This window comes from Heterocephalus glaber, unplaced genomic scaffold (genome assembly GCF_053883595.1).
Source record: "Heterocephalus glaber isolate CG9 unplaced genomic scaffold, H.glaber_assembly_v1.0 deba00001451, whole genome shotgun sequence".
Lineage (NCBI taxonomy): Eukaryota > Metazoa > Chordata > Mammalia > Rodentia > Bathyergidae > Heterocephalus > Heterocephalus glaber.
The window spans coordinates 4,225,428-4,249,443 of record NW_028258301.1 but is presented as its reverse complement, the minus strand read 5'-3'; the positions used below and the strand labels follow the sequence as shown (position 1 = coordinate 4,249,443).

At 40.8% G+C, this 24,016-nt stretch overlaps 1 protein-coding gene across 3 annotated transcripts in view; it reads right to left on the bottom strand.

Annotated features, from left to right (window-relative positions):
- LOC101710436 (AGBL carboxypeptidase 4) overlaps nt 1–24,016 on the bottom strand; it is a 1,386,524-nt gene that overhangs the window by 153,929 nt on the left and 1,208,579 nt on the right. For all 3 annotated transcript variants that reach the window (XM_087214859.1, XM_021247946.2, XM_021247945.2), the window contains exons 7-8: nt 23,355–23,444; nt 2,769–2,883 (exon numbers count right to left, since the gene is read on the bottom strand). In XM_087214859.1, coding sequence (XP_087070985.1) covers nt 2,769–2,883; nt 23,355–23,444 — 205 coding nt within the window. The remainder of the gene's footprint in view (nt 1–2,768; nt 2,884–23,354; nt 23,445–24,016) is intronic.

Below are 24,016 nucleotides of genomic sequence, written 5' to 3'. Positions count from 1 at the left end.
ACATCTGGAGGGAGTTGTTGAGAGAATGAAAGTCAGAGGGCATGACAGAGAGGCAAAGATACGGCTGCCTACATTCTGAACTGTTCCAGTGACTTGATCGGTCTCCATGAGGTCTGGCTTTGTTTGCTGCCCTAGAATTTTAACAAACATCCTTCCCTTCCTCTCCCTTTCCCTCCCTCGCTCCCTCCCTCCCTCACTCCCTTCCTCTCTTTCTCTCTTTCCTCATTCCCACGGACTTCCTCTCATGAAAGCAGTCTGAGTAGGTGTTTATTGTTTACAATGAGAGAAACCCTAGCAAATCCCCTCCTTTGCAGTTGTCCTGGAGGTTAAATGAAAAGCTTATGAGTGCTGCACAGGCGAACGAGTCAGCAAGCAGAATTCCTGAAGTGGCATTTCCCAAAATGTGTTTTATAAACGTAATATGGATGGTGGGTTATGTGGGCCATGGCACTTACCTTTGAGAAATACTAATTACTATTTTTCCCTCTTGGGTTCCCTGTTTTTACAAGCATATTCAAAATTCTGAAAAGTCTTATTGTAAAAAAATTTTTAACTTCACTTAATTTGGAATTGCCCAAATTTATTTGAACTCTGAATTCTTTTTCCCCATATGATGCCTTGGTAAGTCCCACCAAACCCTGGAAACCTGGAAATACTGCCTTAGAGAACAGCCAGGCTTTGGGAGGGGCTGGCCTACAGGACCTCTAGGGCATCTTGAAGCTCTGAATTCTTAGTCTTTATTATTATTTTTCATATTCTCCAAAGCGGTAGTAGTGAATTCTCATAATTGATAGGCTTTTTGTTGCTCCTCGGAGCTGTTTTAGCAACAGGATTTAATGCCTGTGGTTAGAGATTTTCTCCAACTCTAATAATGAGAAAGAATCACATATTCTCACTAGGAGAATGCTGGTGGTAGAAACTGCATGGTGGAAGCATTTCTGAGAATCAGAGCTCTTTATCCTGAAGCCCCCAAATCACAAAATCTGGAGCTTAAAGACAAATAGAAAGCATCTGCTCCCCAGTCACCATCCCACTGGTCATCTGAAGCCCACAGAAGGAGGGAAGTTTGGCCAAGGTCACAGACCTATTTGCAGCTAGTTCTTTTCTAGACAGCAGATGATGACATAAATAAGTGTGTGGAGTGACAGTGTTGTCCTCTTGCTGATCACTGCTGCTCTTGTAATTAAACAGAAATGTTAACATAAATCAAATCAAATGGTTGGTCTTTCCACTACCCTTATCACTAACAGTGCCTTCTGTCTAGGGAAGGTGCAAAGGCATTGCTCTCAGGCTTGCAACAAGCCATAAACCTGCAAATGCTAATGAACCATCACTTCAGCCAATTAAGAGAGGATGCAAAATTATCTTTAATGAAGGCATTGTGCATCCCATGGGCTCTCTCTAATTCATATCCAGGGGTATCAGGGAGTCCCTCTGGACTTAATTTCCATGTTTGGAATCAGTAAACCAACACTTTGTAAAATGGGGCAGGCTAGGTGTCAGAAAATTTGGTTCTGATGTGAGCTCAGCTAAGGATTTGGGCAATTTCCATCTCATCTCTGGGCCTCAGTATCTTCATCAGTAAAGTCATCACTTTGATTCACTTACAGTCATCAAACACTTTCTGAGCATCTAGTTTGTGTAGATCCCTGTTATTAGACAGTTGGAATATTGAGACCATTAAGGTTCAATCTCAACTTCCGGTACCTTGAATTACATCAAGTCTACTTAATGAGATGATTTGTTCAATAATCTGGCCTGTGAGGAATCAGAGAAGGGAATGGCCAATTCTGTTTGGGATTTAGGGAAGTCAAATAGGACACAAACTGAGTTGCAAAGAGAGTTAGTGAGATGAAGAAGGAATATCTGGGCAGAGGGGCACCTGTATAAAAGTAAGGGAGTAGACACCAATAGGCACTATAGCTAGAGCAACAGTCCTACGAAGGGAGATAGTAGGCAGAATAGTGCACATATAGTGCACTGGGTCATACAAAGCTTTGCATACAAAGCTGGACAGTTTGGATGTTATCCTGAAAATTGTGGGACTAATCAGCTCCAAATCTACATAATTTGGGCGGTGAAGTTAGTTGATGATTCACTGGCTATGTGCTTTGGGCAAGTCCGTTGCCTCAAGGGTGAAATAAGGATATAACACTACATACCTCACATTCAATGTTCCTTTGGCAGAGGATCACCTGGGCAGTGGAATTTTAGGCTATAAATGATGGTGTGAATATAGAAGAAAGAACATTCAAGATATGAGTATATGAGCCTATACCAAGGAGAAATGCTGTTCATATGATCTAGGTACCACTCTCCTTCATTAATTATCTCCAAGAAGGAACAGCAGGAAAGCAGTGGTTATTATATCTGACATATGATTCTGCCAAACACATTACTGCTGCCACTTCTTTTGATGTTCACAAATGTCCTGCCAGATAGTTCCATGATGCAAGAAAAGCTGAGCATCAGAGAAGGAATGTGAAGTCCCCAAATTTACATAGAAAGCAGGTATTAAAACTTATACTAGTTGTCCTGATTCCTTGTCCAGCAAGCTGTCCAAAAACTCCAGCAAGTGACCACAAGTGTTTGTGCGTGAAGCAGCCAAGGCTCATTAGCACGTTCTTAAGAGCTAGGGTACAACTACCTCCAATGAACTCATGAATAATCTGAAAATTCTTTCTCAAAAGTTTAACCAGCATTTTTTTCAGGATTCCATACCACTATCCTGTGATTACCTACTGCCAAGCATTCTCACAGTCCCTCACCTGTAATTACCCAGGTAGACGCCATCAGGGTTGAGCATTGGTGCAATCTTAAAGACCAGGTGTTCTCGTAGGATACAGGCAACAGGGTGGTGGCTTACAAGGAAGTCAATGATTCCTAGGGAGACAGAAGTGTCTGGGTTAACCTTAAAGTGTTTCAAGAAACAAGGAACATATTTTTCTCAGGTTGAAAAATTGTAAGAGCTCAATAGTCAATAGGTGACTTTTGGCCTGTGTTGTTATTAGCTAATATGGTTATATGGCTATGGACTAGGTGTTACCAACTGAATTTTATAAATATATCTCTGTTTCTGTTTCCAAGAGACACATAGCTAAAGACATAACATGAAGACCAGGAGCAGACAGGAAGAAGAGAGTATTACCTGCCAGAGAGAACAGGGAAGGCTTCCAAGAAAACATGGGATTTGAGCCAGCCTTCAGAGGGCCTGGATGACAGCAATGACTTCTGGAATGTGACTGCCACACTGCAACCAAAGGGCTCTTCCTAAAGTGAAAATCTGACCCTGGCATTCCCTCCTTAGTGTTCTTCTGGTGATGGCCTGGACATATCTATAGGAAAAGGGATGAGGAAATCAACATATCTGAGCCCTTGTCCCTCCCTTCTTGTTTCTACTTTTTCCTTGGAAACACAAAAAAAGGGATCAAATGGTGCTGTGGAAGTCCATGAAATTAGCATAACAGCAGAAAGTGATAGGAGAGTGAAAAATCCTCCCAAAATGTACAGAGGTTCTGTTTCCTGCCAGATAGCTCAGGAAGAGCTGGAAGAGAAGAAAGCCTTGAAGTGGACCCTGACAGGTAGGTTTTCTGGACAGGGAAGTGGCAGCAGGGTAACTAAGAACAATCCATGGGCCCAGTGGCAGGCATTTAACTCTTGGAATGATAAATCACTCCAGAGCACATTCCAAAGCTGCTGTGACCAGTGAGGAACATCTTAGGCTTTTCATTATGCCAGGCTTGAGAATTCATCGGCAGCTGAGAGCCAGTTGGACATTTACTTTTCGGCTGATGCTGCAGAGGACCAGATGCCCTAATTTATTTGTTGGTCCTCATATTAAAGTTGTAGTTTGCCAGTAAACAGGCAGGGTAATGATGCCAGGAGCCCTTGTTAGGGGCTAATAATTGCTTAATCTGTCCACTAATTGACCCCAGTTCCCGGGGCGGCCCTCCATCAAGGAGCCAGCCTATGCTTAAGGCCTGGCCATGCTGCTTCAGAGAATGGCAACTGGAAATAGAATAAACACATTGTGATCCATCCTCCTTCACAGATGAGTAGATTAATTGGGATGGCAATTAGGCAGCTATAAAAGAATGAGTGGAAACAAAGCCAGACTAGAGGCTGCAGCTGCCCAGATCCTCCTTTCCCAGGTGGATGTGGGCAAGGAAAGGGGAGGTTTTAAAGTCATCTTTCAGTTTGAGGTCAGACACAATTCAATAGGAATCATTCCTACTGATTTAGAATTGGGAGGAGTTCTTTTTTTCTTGTTTTTCTTTCTTTAGTGGTAGGAGGAGGTGGTAAGTGGAGAGGAATATGAGGAAGGATGTAAGAGAAAGAAAGAGAGGAGAGGAAATGTTATCCCTGGATATGGGTTAAAAGTAATTCATGGAAGAGGAAAGCAGAGGGATCTAGAGAACAGAAACATTTAGGGACTTGTATTTGAATCTTAACTAATTATTACCTAGAGAAGTTGCTTGTTAGCGCTCTCTGACCAGTTTTATCATCGTGACAGAAGGATAATGATACTAACCTGGAAGACAGCTGTGTGACTGGGACAGAGCTCCTACATGTTGTCTCCCTGATACAGGGCCTAAACACCATGATGTGCTTTGCTCAGAGCGAAGTTTGAAAGGTAATAGGGTAGTAAAAACAGCAGCAATTCTGGAAGTTGAAGGTCTGGCCTGTGAGGGTTACTAAGTATGCCACTTGGGGATACGGGCGTTGAATTGGTGAAACCAACAAATCCAGAGAACTTGGGTTCAAGTTTGAGCTCAGTTACTAGGTACATGTAGAAAGCCTCTGGCCCTTGTCTCTTTAAAATTGAGAGAAAGAATGGCAGAATAAAGACAGACAGCAAAATATAGCCTCTCTGGGACCTGGAATCACGACATCTAAAAAACTACAACTTGGAGAAGAAAAAAAAAGAAGTAGATCTCTAGGAAGCAGGAGGGAACTGATAGGAAAACTAGAAACTACAGAGATGCTGGAGAAACAGAGCACAACTCAAAAAATAAAGCAGCCCAGAAAGTTAATCCCAGCATCTAGGGGAGGGGACCTGTCCTTATCAACACAAAGTTAGCCTTGATAGGTTCAACAGCTCTGGGGAGAAACAACAAATCAAAACAAATGTGTTAGCCCCAAGAAAAGCCCATGATTATAGTAAATTATTAAAACAACATGGGATTTAACTTTGAAAGTAATGCCTTCTGCATGGCAGGTTAGTTGAAGAAGAAATCCAGTGCAGCACTTGCTATATTTGAGAGTGTTTAGTCAGCAGCCATTTTGGGAAGGGGTTAATTGTTTAAGACTGAGCTACAGAACAACTATACTTCAACATTTCTGGGATCACCCCACAACAGTGCCTGGGTGAGAAATGACCACAAGACAGTTGCAGAGAAGGAACAGGCTAAGCATAGAAGTTTAAGCTCAGGCTGGGAAGGACACAGGACTCCTGCTCTCCATGGTGGGAAGCCAGGCTGGCTGTGTGTGCCTTTCAGAGCGGGCTGGGTCTGAAAGGGCTGGGATTAAGTCCAGTGGACTACTTAATCTCTCTTTTCCAACAACCAACACAGAGTTCAGGATCTGTTTGCTTTCTCCATCTGCCATATTAGCATGATTTACCAGGATTATGCCTCAGCTTGGACAGTTGCCACAGCCTGGGGTGTTCAGAGGGCTTTCAGTGGTGGTGGTGGTAGTGGGGACCTGACAAACCTACTGGCCATACAGCTAGGTGAAGAAAGCCATGACTTAGGGCACACAGAGAGACATGGAAACTGGAACCAGCTGTAGAGAATACAGTCCTACAGTGGACACAATTGACCATCTATGCCCAGCAGGAAAGACAGGCCAGGATTCTGTGTTCACACACAAAATATGAGTGTGGAAATGAAATAAGTCTAAGTAGCAACTCACTATCCCTCCCCTGTATTTGGTGGATTCCAATACTGCAGAACCTAGAATGGAATTATTCATTCAAAAACATAAAAATTTTAAACTCACTTCTCTTTTTCTTTATTTTTTGAGGGGGATTTTGTTTCTTTTTTCTTCTTTCCTTTATTTTTCTCTTTTTCCTTCTTTTTCTTAATTGTTCTTTTCTGTTAATTTTATCTAATTCTAATTTTTCTGTACTTCTTAATATGATACTTTGTCTCACTTTTCTCTCTTCCTTCTCATTTTCCTTTTCTTTGCTTTTCAAGTTTTACTTATTTCATTTTCCCAGTTCCCACCTTCTCTATCTTACTAGTATTGTTTTATTAATCTTTAGATATTTAACTGATTCCATTCTTTCATTATTGAGATTTTTTTCCCTATTGTTAATGGTAGTATAGTCATTGCATTTAATAGATATTTACTGTAAGTAAATATTTGTTGTGTCTTTATGTCCACATTATATGATAGATCTCTTTTCTGTTGTTAAGCATGGTATAGTAGTATCTTTTATTGGTTCTTAAGGTATGGCAATATCCAGTTTGTCTTTGAATCTATTTATTGTTGCTGATTTTATTGCTATAGCCAGGATGGAAAAGTTATTGCTATTAATCACGTTTTACTGTATTTCAATGCCTGGTTTATCTTCGTATCATCAATAATATTGAGGTTCATTTCCAGAGAACTGGGTGCCAGGCCAATTACAACTGTACCTTCCCCTCTCCAGATTAACAGAGTATCCTAGGACAGAGTGAAAGGCCTATAGTTAGCCATGCCTGGAGCACACTGATGGAAAGAAGACACTAAAAAAAGAAATCTCCATTCTAGCAACAAAATCTTTCCACTATAGTTGACTTAAGACCCTCAAGGTCCATGCACACACACACACACACACACACACACACACATATACACACACACACACTGAAAACAATAGAAATATAAGAAAACAAAGCAATAAAATGCCTGTAAAAACTTTTGACTTCCCCAAAGCAGATCCACTGATTATTGCTGGGAAAGAAATCAAAAGCCAAACAGCTGAATTATACAAAGTGATAAAGAGGAGACAAAAACAGATCAATAAGGTTCTTGGTGAGCTCAAAGATGATATAGCTAAATAGATAATGAACTTAATAAACAAAACGAACAGTGAGTATACAGAAGACACTAACAAAAAATTAGCTGAGCTAAACATAATGATACAAACCATGAATGGCCAGTTTAGTGAAGAAAACTTCTTATCAAACATAAGAAATAATCCCAGTACTCCTCAAACTCTTTAATGAAATGGAAAGGGAAGGAATATTGACGAATGCATTCCTAAAGTTAGTATTCCCTTGATTCTAAAACCAGGTAATAAGTCACCACAAATGAAAACTACAAGCCAATCTCTTCATTGAACATAGATATAAAGATTGTCAACAAGATACTGGCAAACCATGCAACAAATCATTAAAAAGATCATAAATCATGACCAAGTAGGCTTTATCTCATGGATGCAAAGATGCTCCAACATATGAAAATCAATAAGTGTAATATATCATATAGGTAGAAGCAAGGACAAAAATCATATGACATCAATATACACAGAAAAAACTTTTGACAAAATCAACATCAATTCATGATAAAAAAATTTGAAAAAATAGGTAGAGAAGGAACATCTCAATCTGATAAAGGTCATTGTGACAAACCTACTGCCAACGTCATATTAAATGGAAAAATCTGAACTTTTTCCCTCTAAAATCAGGAAAAAGGATGTCCATTATCACCATACTTCTTCAATACAATATTCAAAATTTTAGCCAAAGCAATCAGTCAAGAGAAAGAAATTTTTATGGATAGGAAAGAAGCACTGCTCTGCTATAAAAAAGGGTAGCTTTGAGTCATTTGCAGGAAAATAGATGTACCTTGAAACCATAATATTAAGTGAAATAAATCAGACATCCATCTTATTTATCACATTGTTTCTCTTATATCAGAAACCCAAAGTATACATAATTTAAAGAACAAAGTAAAAGGTGAATAATAGGAAAAAGGAGGATAGATCTTTTGCAAATGTGAAGTGGATGAAGAGATGGAGAGAGGGAAGGGGAAGGTATTTTGTCACTGAGACAAAATACTCAAAATTAAAAGTTAAAGTAGGAAAGGTTAATTTCATCTCACAGTTTGTAGTGGTTTCAATTCATAGTTAGCTGGCTTCAAGGAAGGGTGGCATTGCAGAGGAGCATCACAGGAGATAAACAGTGCATGGTAATGCAGGGCAGGTAGAAGGAAACCAGCAGTGAAGTAACAAGCAGCAAGCAGCAACCAAAAAGAGCAGCTTTTGGCCACCGTACCACTGCCCCAAGTGCCAAGGAGCAGAGTCACCCCTTGGTGCTGAGAAGAAACCTTCCGGGACACAGTACAACTGTCCCCAGCACTGAGGAAGTGAGCCGCACAGCCACCAGCAGCACACCTCCCCACCACCACTGAAATTAGAAGACACAGAAACAAGTCTCAAAACCAGACTTCCAGATCACCTAAAGCAACCCCAAAGGGAAATGAAATGGAACAATCTGATACTCAACCACCTGGACTCCCTGAACTGGCAACAAAAGTCAATCCAGAAAAAATGAAATCAGAAATAATTTCTCAGACAACAGCAGAGATTGTTCTCATAGTGCAAGACATGATTAATAAATCTAGAGCAGCCACAGATAAAAAAATAGAGGAGGTGAGGAACACGATGGAATCCCAACATAGGAAACACATGGAATCCATAAAACAGATGCAAACAGATTTCCAAGAGATTAAAAACTCCATTGAAAGTTTACTCAGCAGAATGAGCCAATGTGAGGACAGAATTTCAGATACAGATGATAAGATTGCAATGATTGACCAGGAAAAGAAAAATTTCTTTAAAATAGTAAGGAACCACAAGAAATTAATCCAGCAGCTGCTAGATGATGCAAAGAAGAATAACATAAGACTAATCATGCAGACAACATAAAAAAAACTGTTCACAGAAGTAATGGCAGAAAACTTCCTAAGCAAGGGAAGAGAACTTCCAGATAAGTGAGGCATATAGAACTCCAGCTAGCTTTGATGAAAAAAAGCATATAATACACACATAGGCATATAATAACACATAGGCATATAATAGTTAAGACTCTAGAAACCCAACAGAAGAAAAAAAATCCTACAAGCAGTTAGAGAAAAAAAATCACATACAAAGTACAGCCTATCAGAAACATAGCACACTTCTCAACACAAACCCTCAAGGCAAGAAGAGCTTGTAGTGACATATTGCAAACCCTAAAGGAAAACAGCCTCCACCCCAGATTGATGTACCCTGCAAAATTATCTTTCAAAACTGATGGAGAAATAAGATACTTCCTTGACAAAGAGCACTTTAGGAACTTCATGAATACCAAGCCGGCACTCCAAAAAATTTTAGACAATATCCTAGGAAAAGACAATGAGAATCATAACCCAGGAAGCCCAGCAGAATGAATCCATCAGGCATGACAAGGAATTAGAGCAAAAGGGGAGAATCCAACAAAAAGAAAAAGTCGTGACAATGATAAGTCAATACATATCAGTTATAACCATCAATGGTAATGGTCTCAATTCACCAAACAAAAGAAATAGACTGGCAGCATGGTGCAAGAAGCAAGATCCAACAATATGCTGCATACAAGAAACACACATAATTAAAAAAGAAATTCACAGACTCAAAGTTAAAGGGTGGAAAACAATACTCCATGTGACAGGAACGTGAAAAAAAGCAGAAGTAGCTATCCTCTTCGCAGATCAAGTGGATTTCAAACCAACACTGATTAAGAGAGACAAAGGAAGACACTACATCCTTGTAAAGGGAACAATCCCAGAGGAAGAGATGACAATCATTAATATATATGCACCAAACACTAGTGTGCCCAACTATCTACACTTGATCTTAGCCAAAAGGCCGAGAAGCGATGTGCCCAACTATCTAAAACAAATACTGACATGAAAAATCAAGTAAGCACTAATACAATAGTAGTGGGGGACCTCAATAACCCACTGTCACAAATAGATCAAAGATAGATAGACAAAAATTAAGCAATACTAGAACTCAATCAAACTCTTGAACAAATGAACTTAACAGATATTTACAGAGTGTTTCACCTCACAAAATCAGAATACACATTCTTTTTAGCTGCATATAGGTCATTCTCCAAAATAGACCACATACTCGCTCATAGAATATGTTTAAGGAAGTGCAAAGGAATTGAATTTATCCCCTGTGTATTATCAGACCATACTGTGATGAAACTGGAGATCCATAGCAAAAGAAATTGCAAGAATTTCATAAAGACATGGAAATTGAACAACGCACTTCTGAATAACCAATAGGTCACAGAGGAAATTAAAGAAGAAATCAGACAGTTCCTACAATTAAATGACAATGGCAATATAACATATCAGAATCTATGGGACACAATGAAAGCAGTCTTACAAGGGAAATACATAGCAGTGAATGCTCATATTAGGAAAACAGAGTGAGCTCAATTAAACAACCTGATGCTGAACTTCAAGCTTCTAGAAAAAGAAGAGCAGGACAAACCCAAAGCTCACACAAGGGAGGAAATTATAAAGATTAGAGCAGAAATCAATGCAATGAATACTAAGAGAATGATACAAAAAAATCAATGAAGCCAAGAGTTGGTTCTTGGAAAGAATAATCAAAATTGACAAACCTTTAGCCAATGTTATCAGAAAAAGGAAAGAAAAGGCCCAAATCCATGCAATTAGTAATGAAAAGGATGAAATTACAATAGACCCAGCACAAATCCAGGGGATCATCATACCTACTTTGAGAACCTATATGCCAATAAGATGGAATACAGAGAAGAAATGAACAGAGTCCTAGATGCATATGAATTACCAAAGTTGAACAAAGACGATCTAAAAATACTAAACAACCCAATATCAACCAGTGAAATTGAAAACATAATTAAAAATTTACCAACCAAGAAAAGCCAGTGTCCTGATGGCTTCACTGCTGAATTCTACAAGACATTTAGAGAGGAACTACTGCCACTACTGTTTAAATTCTTCAATGAAATTGAAAGGGAAGCAATACCCCTGAATTCATTCCTGGAAGCATGCATCACCTTGATCCCCAAAGCAGAGAAACACCCAACTGAAAAAGAGAAGTATAGGTCAATTTCACTAATGAACATAGATGCAAAAATCTCTGATAAGATGATGGCAAATAGAATGCAGAAGATCATCAAGAAGATCATACACCCTGACCAAGTGGGATTCATCCCAGGGATGCAGGGATGGTTCAACATATGCAAACCAATAAATGTAATACACTACATCAATAGAGCCAAGGACAAAAACTATGTGATCATCTTAATTGATGCAGAAAAAGCATTCTACAAAATCCAACATGCATTTATGATAAAAACCCTATAAAAATTGGAATAGATGGTCTCTACCTCAATCTGACAAAAGTCGTCTATGAAAAGCCAACAGCCAATATCGTACTAAATAGTCAAAAACTGAAATCTTTCACACTAAAATCAGGAACAAGACAAAGATGTTCACTATCACCACTCCTGTTCAATGTAGTTTTGGAAACATTAGCCACAGCAATTAGACAAGAGAAAGACATAAAAAGAATAAAAACAGGAAATGAGGAAATCAAATGGTCATTATTTGTAGATGACATGATACTACATAGAAGACCCTAAGAACTCGATCAAACATCTTCTACACTTACTGACCAAATTCAGTAAAGTGGCTGGATACAAGGTCAACACACAAAAATTAATAGCTTTCCTCTACACAAACAAGATATTCACTGAGAGAGAAATAGGGTAAACAATTCCTTTCACAATAGCATCCAAAAATTGAAATGCTTAGGAATCAACCTAACAAAAGAAATCAAGGACCTCTTCTCTGAAAACTATAGCACTCTGAAAAGAGAGATTGAAGATGATATCAGAAGATGGAAAGACATCCCTTGTTCTTGGGTGGGAAGAATCAACATAGTGAAATGGCCATACTTCCAAAACTGCTATATATATTCAATGCAATCTCAATTGAAATTCCAGCAGCATACTTCACAGACCTGGAGAAAAAAATCCAAAAATTCATTTGGAACAAGAAGAGACCTAGAATAGCAAAAGCAATTCTAGATAACAGAGACATGACAGGGGGCATCACAATCCCCAAGTTGAAACTATACTACAAAGCTACTGTGATAAAAACAGCATGGTACTGGCAAAGAAACAGACCCGAGGACCAGTGGACATATTGGAAGATGCAGGAACACCTCCAGACATAATCAGCTACCTCATCTTCGACAAAGGAGCCAAGCACCCTCACTGGAGGAAAGATAGCCTCTTTAATAAATGGTGCTGGAAAAATTGGGTTTCAACTTGCCAAAGATTAAAACTATACCTATATCTTTCACCATGCACTAAATGAAAATCAAAATGGATTAAAGATCTAAATATCAAAACAGACACACTGAACCAGTTGGAACAGAGGTTAGGTAGAACTCTTGAAGACATTGATGTAGGAAAAGATTTTATGACCAAACATCTGTTGCCCATGAACTAGCACAAACAAGCAGCAAGTGGGATCTCTTCTTACTAAAAAGCTTCTACACAGCAAGAGAAATCACCAACAGTGTGAAGAGACAACCTACAATGTGGGAAAAATTTTTCACCTGCTGTTTCTCAGACAAAGGTCTACTATTTAGAATGTATAAAGAACTTTAAATTAAAGTCAGACCTCCCAAAATTAAAGACCCAATCCAAAAATGGGCATCTGAAATGAACCGACATTTCTCACACAAAGAAGTAGAAATAGCAAATAAATATATAAAAAAATGTTCAACATCACTGGTCATTCGAGAGATGCAAATGAAAACAACACTGCTATTCCACATCACCCCTTAAAGAATGCCTGCTATCATGAAATCAACCAATAACAAATGCTTGTGGGGCTGTGGGAAAAGAGGAACCTTACTCCACTGCTGGTGGGAGTGCAGAGTGGTGCAACCACTGTGGAAATCAGTATGGAGATACCTCAGAGAACTAGGACAGGAAGTCCCATTTGACTCAGCTATTCCTCTGCTGGGTATCTTCCCCCAAGAATTAAAAGAATCACACCATAGTGATGTATGTACACTCATGTTCATAGCAGCACAATTTGTAATAGCTAAAACTTGGAAGCAGCCCAATTGCCCATCAACTGGAGACTGGATAAAGAAAATGTGGGTTTTAAAACAATAAAATGGAGTACTACTCAGCTATAAAAAATGAGAAATTAGAGACATTTATAGCTAAATTGCTGCTCATTGAGGCAATACTCTTAAGTGAAATAAATATGACACACACGTGTAAATACCAAATAGTTTCTCTAGTGTGAGAAACTGAAAGTGTAAATAAGGACTAAAAGGTATAATAGATAATGTGAAATAGGAAGAAGAGAGGCGAAGGGGAAGTGGGAGGGGTAGGGGAAAGGAAAGAAGGGAATAGAATTAATATGAGAAAATGACAAAATGGAAACAAAGTCTTTGTAAATAAGGAGGATGGAGGGGATGAAGGAAGGGCAAGGGAATGGGGAAAAAATAAGAACCAAGATAGATTATGTAAAGGTGCAAATTTCCAATGATGAATGTCATTATATTGTATACCTAAAATGTACCAATAAAATTCATTACAGAAAAAAAAACAGCAGCTCTCTTTCTGGGTTTTATATTCTGTCTGGACTCCATGCCCTTAGGGCAGGTGGGTCTTCCTATTATCCACACCCAGAACTATGCCAAGTCAATCAATGGACTAATTCAGTAATCATACACCCTTAATTCCAGCATCACGCACTTAATCTAACCACTTCTGAAAAGCCTCACCTATTACTGCATGAGGCTTTGGGGGGACATCTAGACACAAGCCATAACAGGGTCATAAAAAGAATTAAAATGTATCATGTACATGTACTGACTCTTCAGAATGAATGCAATCATTATGTATTGCAAATATGCGCTAATAAAAATTAAAAGGAAAACAAAATAAATTACAATAAAAATAAGAGAGAGAATTAAATAATTCCCAAGGCCACACCCAATACTGACATTCTGTTATCCCATCTATTTTATTCCTCTCTACCAAAGTATAAGAATCCCCTCTGTCAAGTGAGAATAATCTCCCTCCTGACATCACCAGCTTTCTTGAGATCAGTCTGTCTCATCTGTAAACAAGCTTTCTGGGTCCTTCACTTTGAGAAGATTTAATCAGGAAGATGGAAGAAAGCAAGATCCGGAAGGATGGAAGCTGGAGAGCCTGGAAGAAGAAGGAATAGTGGTGGAAGATTTTAAATTAAAATTGGATGGTAGAGACCCTGCCCTGTGCCAACTTCCAGCTGGTCAGGATGGACTTTGCCAGGCCAACCACAACTGAATCTTATATTCATTATTTTTTTTCTTGCCCAGAGTGCTTGGTTCAGGGCTGTACCCACAAATGGTGCTTAATAAATGCCTATATTGAGATCTCCCAGGAATTCATTCAACCTTAGCAAAGTGTGAAGTTAGTTAAACTGAGAACCCCTCATTCTGCAAATACTCACTGGCACAGCAAATGTTGGACCTCCTAAGATGAATAAGAAGTTCCTGATGCAGAATGGTGCATGGCAAGAAAGCAGCTTCCCACTGACTGGCCAAGGCCTGATAGGAATAGCACAGAGCAGTGAAAATTCAGAAGGGGCTCTGGCCCAGCCTTGGGATCAAGAAGGGATCTGGAGGAATGGACTTGAAGGATGATCAGAGCGAGCCAGGTGCAAAGGTCCCAAGAGGGCATTCCAGGTAGGGGAATTCTAATACCAAGCCTTGGCGGTGAGAAAAAAGGTGGTCTCTTTCCTAATGGGGCACTTTTCAAATCTAGAAGCCTAGCTACAGAGTCAAAACACAGGCTCTGCCTCTAGACTCTCTGAGTTTACTGTGTGATCTCACCTTCTTGGTTCACCAGTTTCCTCATCAATTACAAAGGGAGAATAACTTGTGAGTTACTGTGAGGATTTAAATGAGTTGATGTAAGCCAAGTGTCTGGCATAGTAGGTGTATATATGTGCTGTTTTAATCATTGCTCTTACTTGGTTTGCCTGTGAGTATGGCAAGAGAGGTGTGTGAGAGATAAGCAAGAGAAGTGAACAAGGTCTTGCTGGTCCAGCTGAAAATACCTGGAAGGCACTGGGAAGTTTGAAGCAAGGGAAAAACAAGTCAGAGCTGGGCTTTGGAGCATGTCCTCTACCTTCAGCAGGGAATGCTGCTTAAAGGATATAAATAATGGAGCTCAGGACATCTTGAAGGCAGGGCAAAGGTGAATATGGCGGACAGATGTAGCAGGGGTGTTTTACTTTTCTCATTGCTGAGGTGAAATACTCAACACCCACAAGTTAAGGGAGGAAAGATTTGTTTAACTCACATCTTGTAGAGGTTTCAGGTTGTTCCTACTTGTCTGCTGCTGCCTTCTGCCTGCTTTTCAATGCCCCCTCTGCCATACCACCCTGCCTTGGAGATAGCTGACTATGGACTGAACCTCTACAAACTGTTCTGACCGGCTCCAGTGCCAAGAAGCAGAGTTGCCGCCAGTGCAGAGGAGGTGAACCTTCCAGGCCACCACACCAATGACTACAGCGGTGCCCCAGGTGAGCCGTGCAGGCACCAGCAGCACACATCTCCCCCAACCCCAAAGGGAAACGAGATGGAACAATCTGATACTCAACCACTTGGACTCCCTGAACTGGCAACAAAAGACAATCTGGAAAAAATGAAACCAGAAATAATTTCTCAGATAACAGCAGAGATTGTGCCCATAGTGCAAGACATGATCAATAAATCTAGAGCAGCCACAGATAAAAAAAAATAGAGGAGCTGAGGAACATGATGGAATCCCAACACAGGAAACAAATTGAATCCATAAAACAGATGCAAACAGATTTCCAGAAGATTAAAAACTCCACTGAAAGTCTGCGCAGCAGAATGAGCCAATGTGAGGACAGAATTTCAGATATAGAAGATAAGATTGCAATGAGTGACTAGGAAAAGAAAAATTCCTTTAAAATAGTAAGGGACCTTGAGAAATCAATCTAGCAGCTGCTAGATGATGGGAAGAAGAATAACATAAGACTGATCAGAGTCAATGAAGAAACGAGAGAGTGCAGATGACATAAAAAAACTATTCACGGAAGTGATAGCAGAAAACTTCCTAAGCAGGGGGAAAGAACTTGACATACAGATAAGTGAAGCATATAGGACTCCAACTAGCCTTGATCAAAAATCTACACATTGTTTATAGAGGTTTCAGTCCATAATTGGCTGGCTCTATGGCAGGGTGGCATGGCAGACAGGCATCACAGAGGAGAAAAAGTTCATGGTGGGCAGAAGGTAACAAAGCAAAAGCAAGCAAGGGACAACCACAGGTCTTTTTATCCTTTATATCTTGTTCAAACTACCTAGGTCAGGTAGCACTCATAGCTTTAATCGTAGTGCTGTTGATCCCAGCATTGCACAGTGAATCAATCTCAGCATCACATATTCTAGATCCAGACACCCCTAAAAATCTCCACGTATGAGTGCAAGAGGCTTTAGGGGGACATCTACACACAAGTCATAATAAGGGAGAGCTGGTAAATGTAAGGTCCTGCAGTCAGGAACCAGGGTCTAACATGCTGGTGACTTGCAGGGGCTGTGGAGTGATCAAGGCCCAGAGATCCATGAAGAAGCACTGGGTGAAGGAGAAGTAGAGTGTTACTATGCCCAAGAGCATCTGAATTCTTTGCTAAAGTCTTACAACCTTGGGGGAAATAACTGAGATTAAGTTTCTGGTGCCTGGCAGAATGGGGCTCAAAATGGAAAGTGAGTTCAGAAAAATGAGTTACATTTCCTACACTTTAGAATTCTGAGGATTGAGCCTTGCATCTGCTGCCCATATCCATCTTTCCTCCAGGTCATGAGCTCTAGGATAGTAGGGGCAGGTCTATTATGTTTACTACCATATTCTCAGTGCCTTGCTCTATGCCTGGCATGGCGTGCTCAATAAATACGTGTGAAATGAATGAATAAATTTGGACCCACAATAGTGTACATTTGTTGCTCGAATTGACTTGCAATGCTATCAGATCCATTTTACAGGCAAAGAAACAAAGTTAAGGGTGTGACATCACTACCTGAATTTCTCACAGTGGCCTAAATGGGATTCAGACACAGTTCAGGTGGCTGCAAAGCAGTTCTCCTTCCATTAAAGCAAGATGGGATGATCCAGGAGACTATTTGCATGTGTTTTGCCAAATCCTTTGGATATGCCTACATGATTTTTCCTCTAGAGACCTAGGTAAGGCTCATTGACTCAGTTCCTTGCATAGAGGCAGCATACTAGAGTGGGTAGACACAGACTTAAAGCAAGATAGCTGAGGTCTGCTAGGCTCCTTGTATGATCTGCAGGACACCAGCCACTTCAGGCCCTCCCTGACTGGCACTAAGGCCCCACTGCCCTCAACCAACCCCAACGGCCTCAAAGTATGGAATCACAGGATGTGCAGAGTTTGAGGTTCATGAAGTAAAAGTTCTCATTCTCCACTCTGCTCTGTCCACCTCACGAATGAAGAGAAGCCCAGGACCTAGCCTCATGCTTACAACATGAGGTTGTTTAGGCTACACAGAGAGAAGAGGAACAGATGAGGATAAAAGTTGGGAAAAAAGTAGAAGGTGGGGAGAGGCAAAGTGGGAAATGTTAGTTTGTGCTTTGTCCTGGTAGCTGGTGGTATCAGTGGTTGTGAGAGCCTGTGTGTGCTTGTGTGTGTGCTTGAGTATGCGGGGGTGTGGGGGTGTGCACATACATGTACATGCTCTCCCCTCCTCCTCTTATCTACACAGAGTAACTCTGAGGAGTAAACTTCCTGAGAGAGGGCTAGCTGTATCATGCAGTCTAGGCACCAGTGAGCGCGTTGGCAGGAAGCAGCAGAGCTCATGCTGGGAGGCAGGTGACCTAGATATTGTCCCCACTCCACCACCAAGTGCAAGGTGACATTCAGTGACTCCTATGACTTTTCTGAAGAGTGGGGCTAGGACAGTGGTGGCAAACCTATGTCACACATGCCAGAGTGGGCTGTTTGCATCATTGAAAGTTCTAAAAGTTTGGTCATCACTGGGCTAGGAGCTGGGGAAGAGCACAGGAGGAAAGAAGAGTGTGGGCACTGCTTGGGACCTAAATGTTACCTAAGTGCCACTCCCAACACTTGACTTACTGAATCCCTCTTTTAGCAAGATATTGCTGCTCCATGTTGCAGGTGAGGAAACAGAGGCTCCGAGAGTCAAAGACTTACTTGCTCAAGGTCTCCCAAGGACTCAAATTCAGGCTTCTTCAACTCCAAACTCTCACCTATACCCACTGCCTTGTGGCTCTCCAGAGTGTGGCATGCATAAATGGTCCCATTAATTCAATGATATGGATTTGAAGACATCGAAATGCTCTTCAGAAGGAGATTTTAAGGAAGAATTGTCTTGACAGCTTCAGGAAGTTTCAAGGAGGGGTATTCACTTGGCCAGGAGTCAGAGACCCAGTCTAGAACTGTTTCTGGCCAAACTTCTAATCTACAAGACACTCCTCTGGGTGAGGAGGATCCAGACACAAGTGGAGATGGAATTGACCCTTTCTTAGGGAGTTCACTCCTCAGGGTTACAGCATCAGAGTCACACATCTGAGTTTGGGTTCACTTGCGTGGGAATTAGAGAAGCATGCAACAAAGTGCCCCACAGAGAGTCTAACACCTGGAAGGTGCTCTGTTAGTGCCACCTCTTCCCTCTACCACTGACATTTAGTGCTTACCATATTTCAGACGCTGTCCTAAATGGATTATGGACATTAACTCCCTTTATTCTAACAATCCTGTGAGGCAGGATTTCTATTATTTCCCTTTAGAGATAAAGGGACTGAGGCAGAGAGAAGTTTAGTGACATTCTGTTATGGCGTGTGTCTAGATGTCCCCCCAAAGCCTCATGCAGTTGTAGGTGGGGTTTTTTCTGAGGTAGCTGAATCTAGTATGTGTGACTGATTCATGGTCCAGTGCTAGGCTCAAGAACGCTAGGATTAACAGTGTGAGTGCTACCAGCCCTAAGTTGTCTGGGTAAGATATAAGGGATAGAAAGAGCCATGGTTGTCCCTTGTTGCTTTTGCTACTGTGTGGGTGCCATGAATTGTTTCGCCTCTGTGATGTCCTTCTGCCATGTGCCTCTTTGCCTTGGAGCCAGTTGATTATGGGCTGGATCCTCTACAAACTTTGAGCTAAATAAACCCTTTCCCCTTTAACTTTGAGTGTTGGGCATTTTGTCTCAGCAATGAAATAAAAAACTAACACGCATTCCCAAGGTCAGAAGTAAGAAGTGGAGGCTCTGTCACCCATTCCCAGACAGGGATTGGATGAGCTCACAGGGATCATGAGCTCACACACCCTGCCAGAGGCCAAAATGAAAAAATGCCTTGACCTCTTACATCATAGCTGGAGATTAAGGATGTTATGGTCCCACAAAGGACATGAGTTTGAGGTATCAGAGGAATGACCTAGTGTCAGCCATCCCACCATCAGGCAGAGTCTTAAGGAAATCTAAGCCCTGACACCCATAATGCCACCCCTTTCAGAGCTCTGCAACAACATGACTTCATTTTACTCCCAGCAACAGGTGTATCCATAGCTCAGCAGTGAGAAGTGTGGTCCCATCCAGATGGGGACCAACAGGCCTCACATGCCTGTTTCTTCCTCAAGGTCACTGAGCCCATTAATGGAGAAGAGCTAAGAGAACCAGAATGATCTCAGCCATCATCCCTCCAGCCTTCAGACCTGCCTGCCATGACTAGAATAGGATGGGTTAGGGAGGGGACTGATCAGAGAACTGACCAGGGAAGAAACCTCCAGCTGTAGGGCTTGGTCTAGGTTGTCCCCAGGTGACTGAGAGATACAGTGTGGGGGTAATAATGCCTGTCTTATGCTGCCTCAAAAAAGGATGAATTGTGTGTCTCAAGGGTGAGGTACAGAAGCACAGGAAGAGAGGAAACTGCATTGGGGAGATGGACTTGAGGCATTGTCATGACTTTGGGTAAGCCATCTCACTGTGCTTAGAATAGTACCTGGTGCAAGTACTAATATCATATCCACATTCTACCTGTAAGATGCACATTAATTATTGTGGGGTGGTCAGAACTCTATTTTTCCAGGTACAAAACCTTCTAGCACTTCCTACCTTTGAGTGGAACAAAGGAACATATACAGGCTGGGGAGTTGGCCAGATCCAGGCTCAAAGCCACCCTTTGCTATTTACTGACTGTGTGACCTTGTGGCTCCTCTTTCTGAATTCAGTTTTAGCAAACCAGAGCCAACACAGCTTTTGTTCCTCAAAATAGCCCCATAAAATGAACACAATAACCCCGTTTTCCAGATGTGGAAAGCAACAGAGAGCCAGTCCCTAGACTTTAAGTAGCTCATGGTTTAATGAACGTGAAACAAATATAAATCAATCATGTACCAAATCAGGGAAATACAGAGGTTTTTTTTTTTTATTAAAGTCAGCCTTAGACCCACAAGGCAGGCAGAAACCAGGTGCCAGCAGAAATGGGTCAAGGAGGCCCACGGTAGAGCATTTAGGAGATGGGAGGTGCCTGACAAACAATAAGGAGTGGGCAGACATTCTTCTAGGGAGAGGCTACAGCCAGTGCAAAGGCTTCATGGGGGAAAGGAAGACTCCACATCCAGGGATTAAGCTGTATGAGACTGGCTGAAATGCAAGGAAGCTGAACCCAGAGGACCTGGCAAGAGCCAAATCATGGTGGGCTATGGATGCCACACTAAAGAGTCTGCAGTTTATAGGGAGAAGACAGTGAGCAGTCATTGAAAGGTTATGCCAAGGAATAAACATTTATTTGAAAACCTAAAGAATAGCACTGATTGGGCCGGGGGTTTAGCTCAGGAGTTCCGCTACCTGCCTTGCAAGCACAAGGTGCCAAGTTCAATCCCCAGTGCCAATAAAAAAAAAAAAAAAAAGAATAGCACTGAGTATTAACTGGGCACCATGCAAAGATTCCTTTTTAGGAAAAAAGGTTGTAAGAGAAAGTACCAGAAATCCACTCAATTTCTCTACACCCCAGTCTTCATCTGTAAAATTAGATGGAGACTCTGCCCTCTGTCTACCGCCCACAGAAGAGATGAGCACGGGGATTTGGGCTCCCACAGTTGATGGTATGGATGGCAAGGCTACGTATTTTTATAAACAAACAAAGCCATTATATCCAATCAGCTGGAGGACCAGACCTTCTGCCAACTTTAGTTCTGACAGATGGCTGCAAGTGAAGGAGGGACTTGGGAAAGGTGATTGCAAGGACAATGCTGGGAAAGAAAAAGGGTGGAAGTGAGAATGCCAAGGAATCAGCTGTAGTGACTGGAGCCCAGTCATGCCTCTCACCAGCTGCTGAGCATTGGACAGTCACTTCATCTCCCTGAAACTCAATGTCTTCAGCTGATAAAGAGAGGGAGGAAGTTAGAATGTGAACAGGAAAAATAAAACTCATATTTACAGTATTTGCACAGTGCTTGATAATTTTCAAAGCAGATTACCTGCTTCATCTCAAGTTCCCATGGGGAAGGAGGTGGCATCTGTCAAGCGCCTGCTGTGTGCCAGGCACAGGCCTGGGTGTTGTGTTTCCATTCATCTCATGCCAGCTTCAAAGCAGCATTCCTAGATAGCATCCTAATTCTACACTTGAGGAAACCAAAGTCACGCTGCTAGGAAGTGACTCTGCCAATACTGAACCTCAGGGTTGCCTGATTCCAAATTTCTAGATACTCCCACTGCAGCATGCTGCTGCCCTCATGTTATAGAGCCTTCAAAGGCTTTTACATATTCTTTTGACCTCAGGATCATTTTTAGATTGAAATGAGATAAACTCACTTCTCCAAACTTCGGTTTTCTCATAAGTAAAAATATACTTACTATTAGTTCCTGTGACATAGCAAACTAGTATAACTGAAATGAATTAACTTAAAATTAATTAAAATGTGTAAAGTGCTTAGAATAGTGCTTGGTACAAGTACTACTATCTTACTTTTTATAAGCAATATATACACCAGATAGACACCAATGAAATGCTTTTGGCAAGAATGTAGGACTCTTGCATGTAAAGAGCTGTATGCTTTTGAGAGAAATTTGGAAATATCTAGTACAGTTGAAGATGTGCATATCTCATGACTCAGCAATTACATGTCCAGGTGAAATGAAGAGGGAAAGGACCAGGAGGAGGGAGGAAGAGCGGGTGAGGGAGAATTACTGCAGGTGCATATCATCACAGTAGGTTATGAGCAAGTGTGAAAATCCCACAATGAACTCCAGGGCTCTGTATAATTAATGTACATTAATAAAAAATTAAACTTTATCTGTCAGCAATTTGAAATAAAATTGTTTATAAAAAGAAAATTGAGCTAGAGACAGACATGGAATATGATACAGTGGTGAGCAATAAGTGAACCTCAACTACACTCATCAAACTGGATACTGAGTGGGAAGCACATTTCAGTGCACAGTGACAACATTTTTATAAAGTTCAAAAACACACCAAACTAAAAAGTACATTGTTTAGGAATGGTCACATAGTACAACTATTAAGGTCAAGAATGACAAAACAAAATTCAAGCTGATGGTCATCTGTAGGAAGGAGAAATGAGAGGAGAAAAAAGAATTGAAAAGGAATAGATAGTATTCTGCTACTTAAATAGAGGAGTGCCTGGGTATTCATTAGTTTATTATTATTGAAAATATTTATATTGTTAACTATAGGTCAGCATAATGTAATTTATTAATGTAATTAAATATACATTTATATGGATTAAATATTTAGTAACAATTTAAAATGCAATTACAAATAATATACCTAAGTTAAGTGAATGATTGAATGAATACATAATTCTTAGTCTTTACCTTCCCATTTCACAGTCCTTCTACACTGAGCAGGGACTAGATCACTTGCTCTTGTAAACCACTAGAGAAAAGTAAAGCTAGGGAATGCAGGTGTCTCTATGGCTCATTTTCAACATAGATTTCTTTCATATGCCTCTTACTATTCTTTTATCCATATACATATAGTCAACAAGCATTCAGCAGACATTAGGTGCAACATCTTTAAAGAAATAAATTCCCATCCAAGATAATGACTCTGCATGTGACTAGAGTCTCGGAGATTATAACAGGGGCTGGGGACACGGCTCAGTGGTGGGCTGCTTGCCTAGCATATGTGAAGCTCTGGATTCAACCTCCAGCCCTGGGGAAAAAAAGAAAAAGAAAAGAACAACAGTACCCTATCTGGGTGTGGGAAACAAGTGCAGGACAGGACAGATCCTGAGCTCACCTTGGCACACAAATGAAGAGGGTGTCTCCCCTGGGTGCACTCGCCCAGTGATGAATATCACCTTCTGCTCTGCCCCTTCCTGGAGATTTTCTGTAAGATAAAATGGAAGACAAACAGTAAAGAGGGCAAGAAAAGCTAAGACTAGAGATTGGCATGTGGGCACGAGACAAATGAAGAATGGGCTGAACACATTTATCTCTTAAATTTTGGGGTTTAGAATCATTAAGGCCCAGCCATTAATTCAACTATGTCTCTGGCTACTCAGTATTAAATGACTAAATTCCCGTTACTTGGTGAAATGTTGCATTTTATGTTAATATATAACACTTATAATAATATGAGGAAACTATATGAGTGAAATTGAACATAGAGACACTGACTTTGACCCTGTGCAGTGTTTCAGTGTTCTAATCGACAAATAAGGACAATAATATTTACTTTGTTAGTTGTTATGATGATTAAACAAGCTGACACATTACATAGTACTCAGCAAACAACTAGGAAATGATGGAGTGAAAAAAGGTAGCTATTTATAGTAATAGTAGCAGCTGCTATTTAATTAGCCCCCATTTTGTGTGCATGCACAAATACATGTGCGTGCACACATACACTCATTCCTTATAGAAATATGTAGTTAATTCTCCTTTTACTGAGGCTCAAAG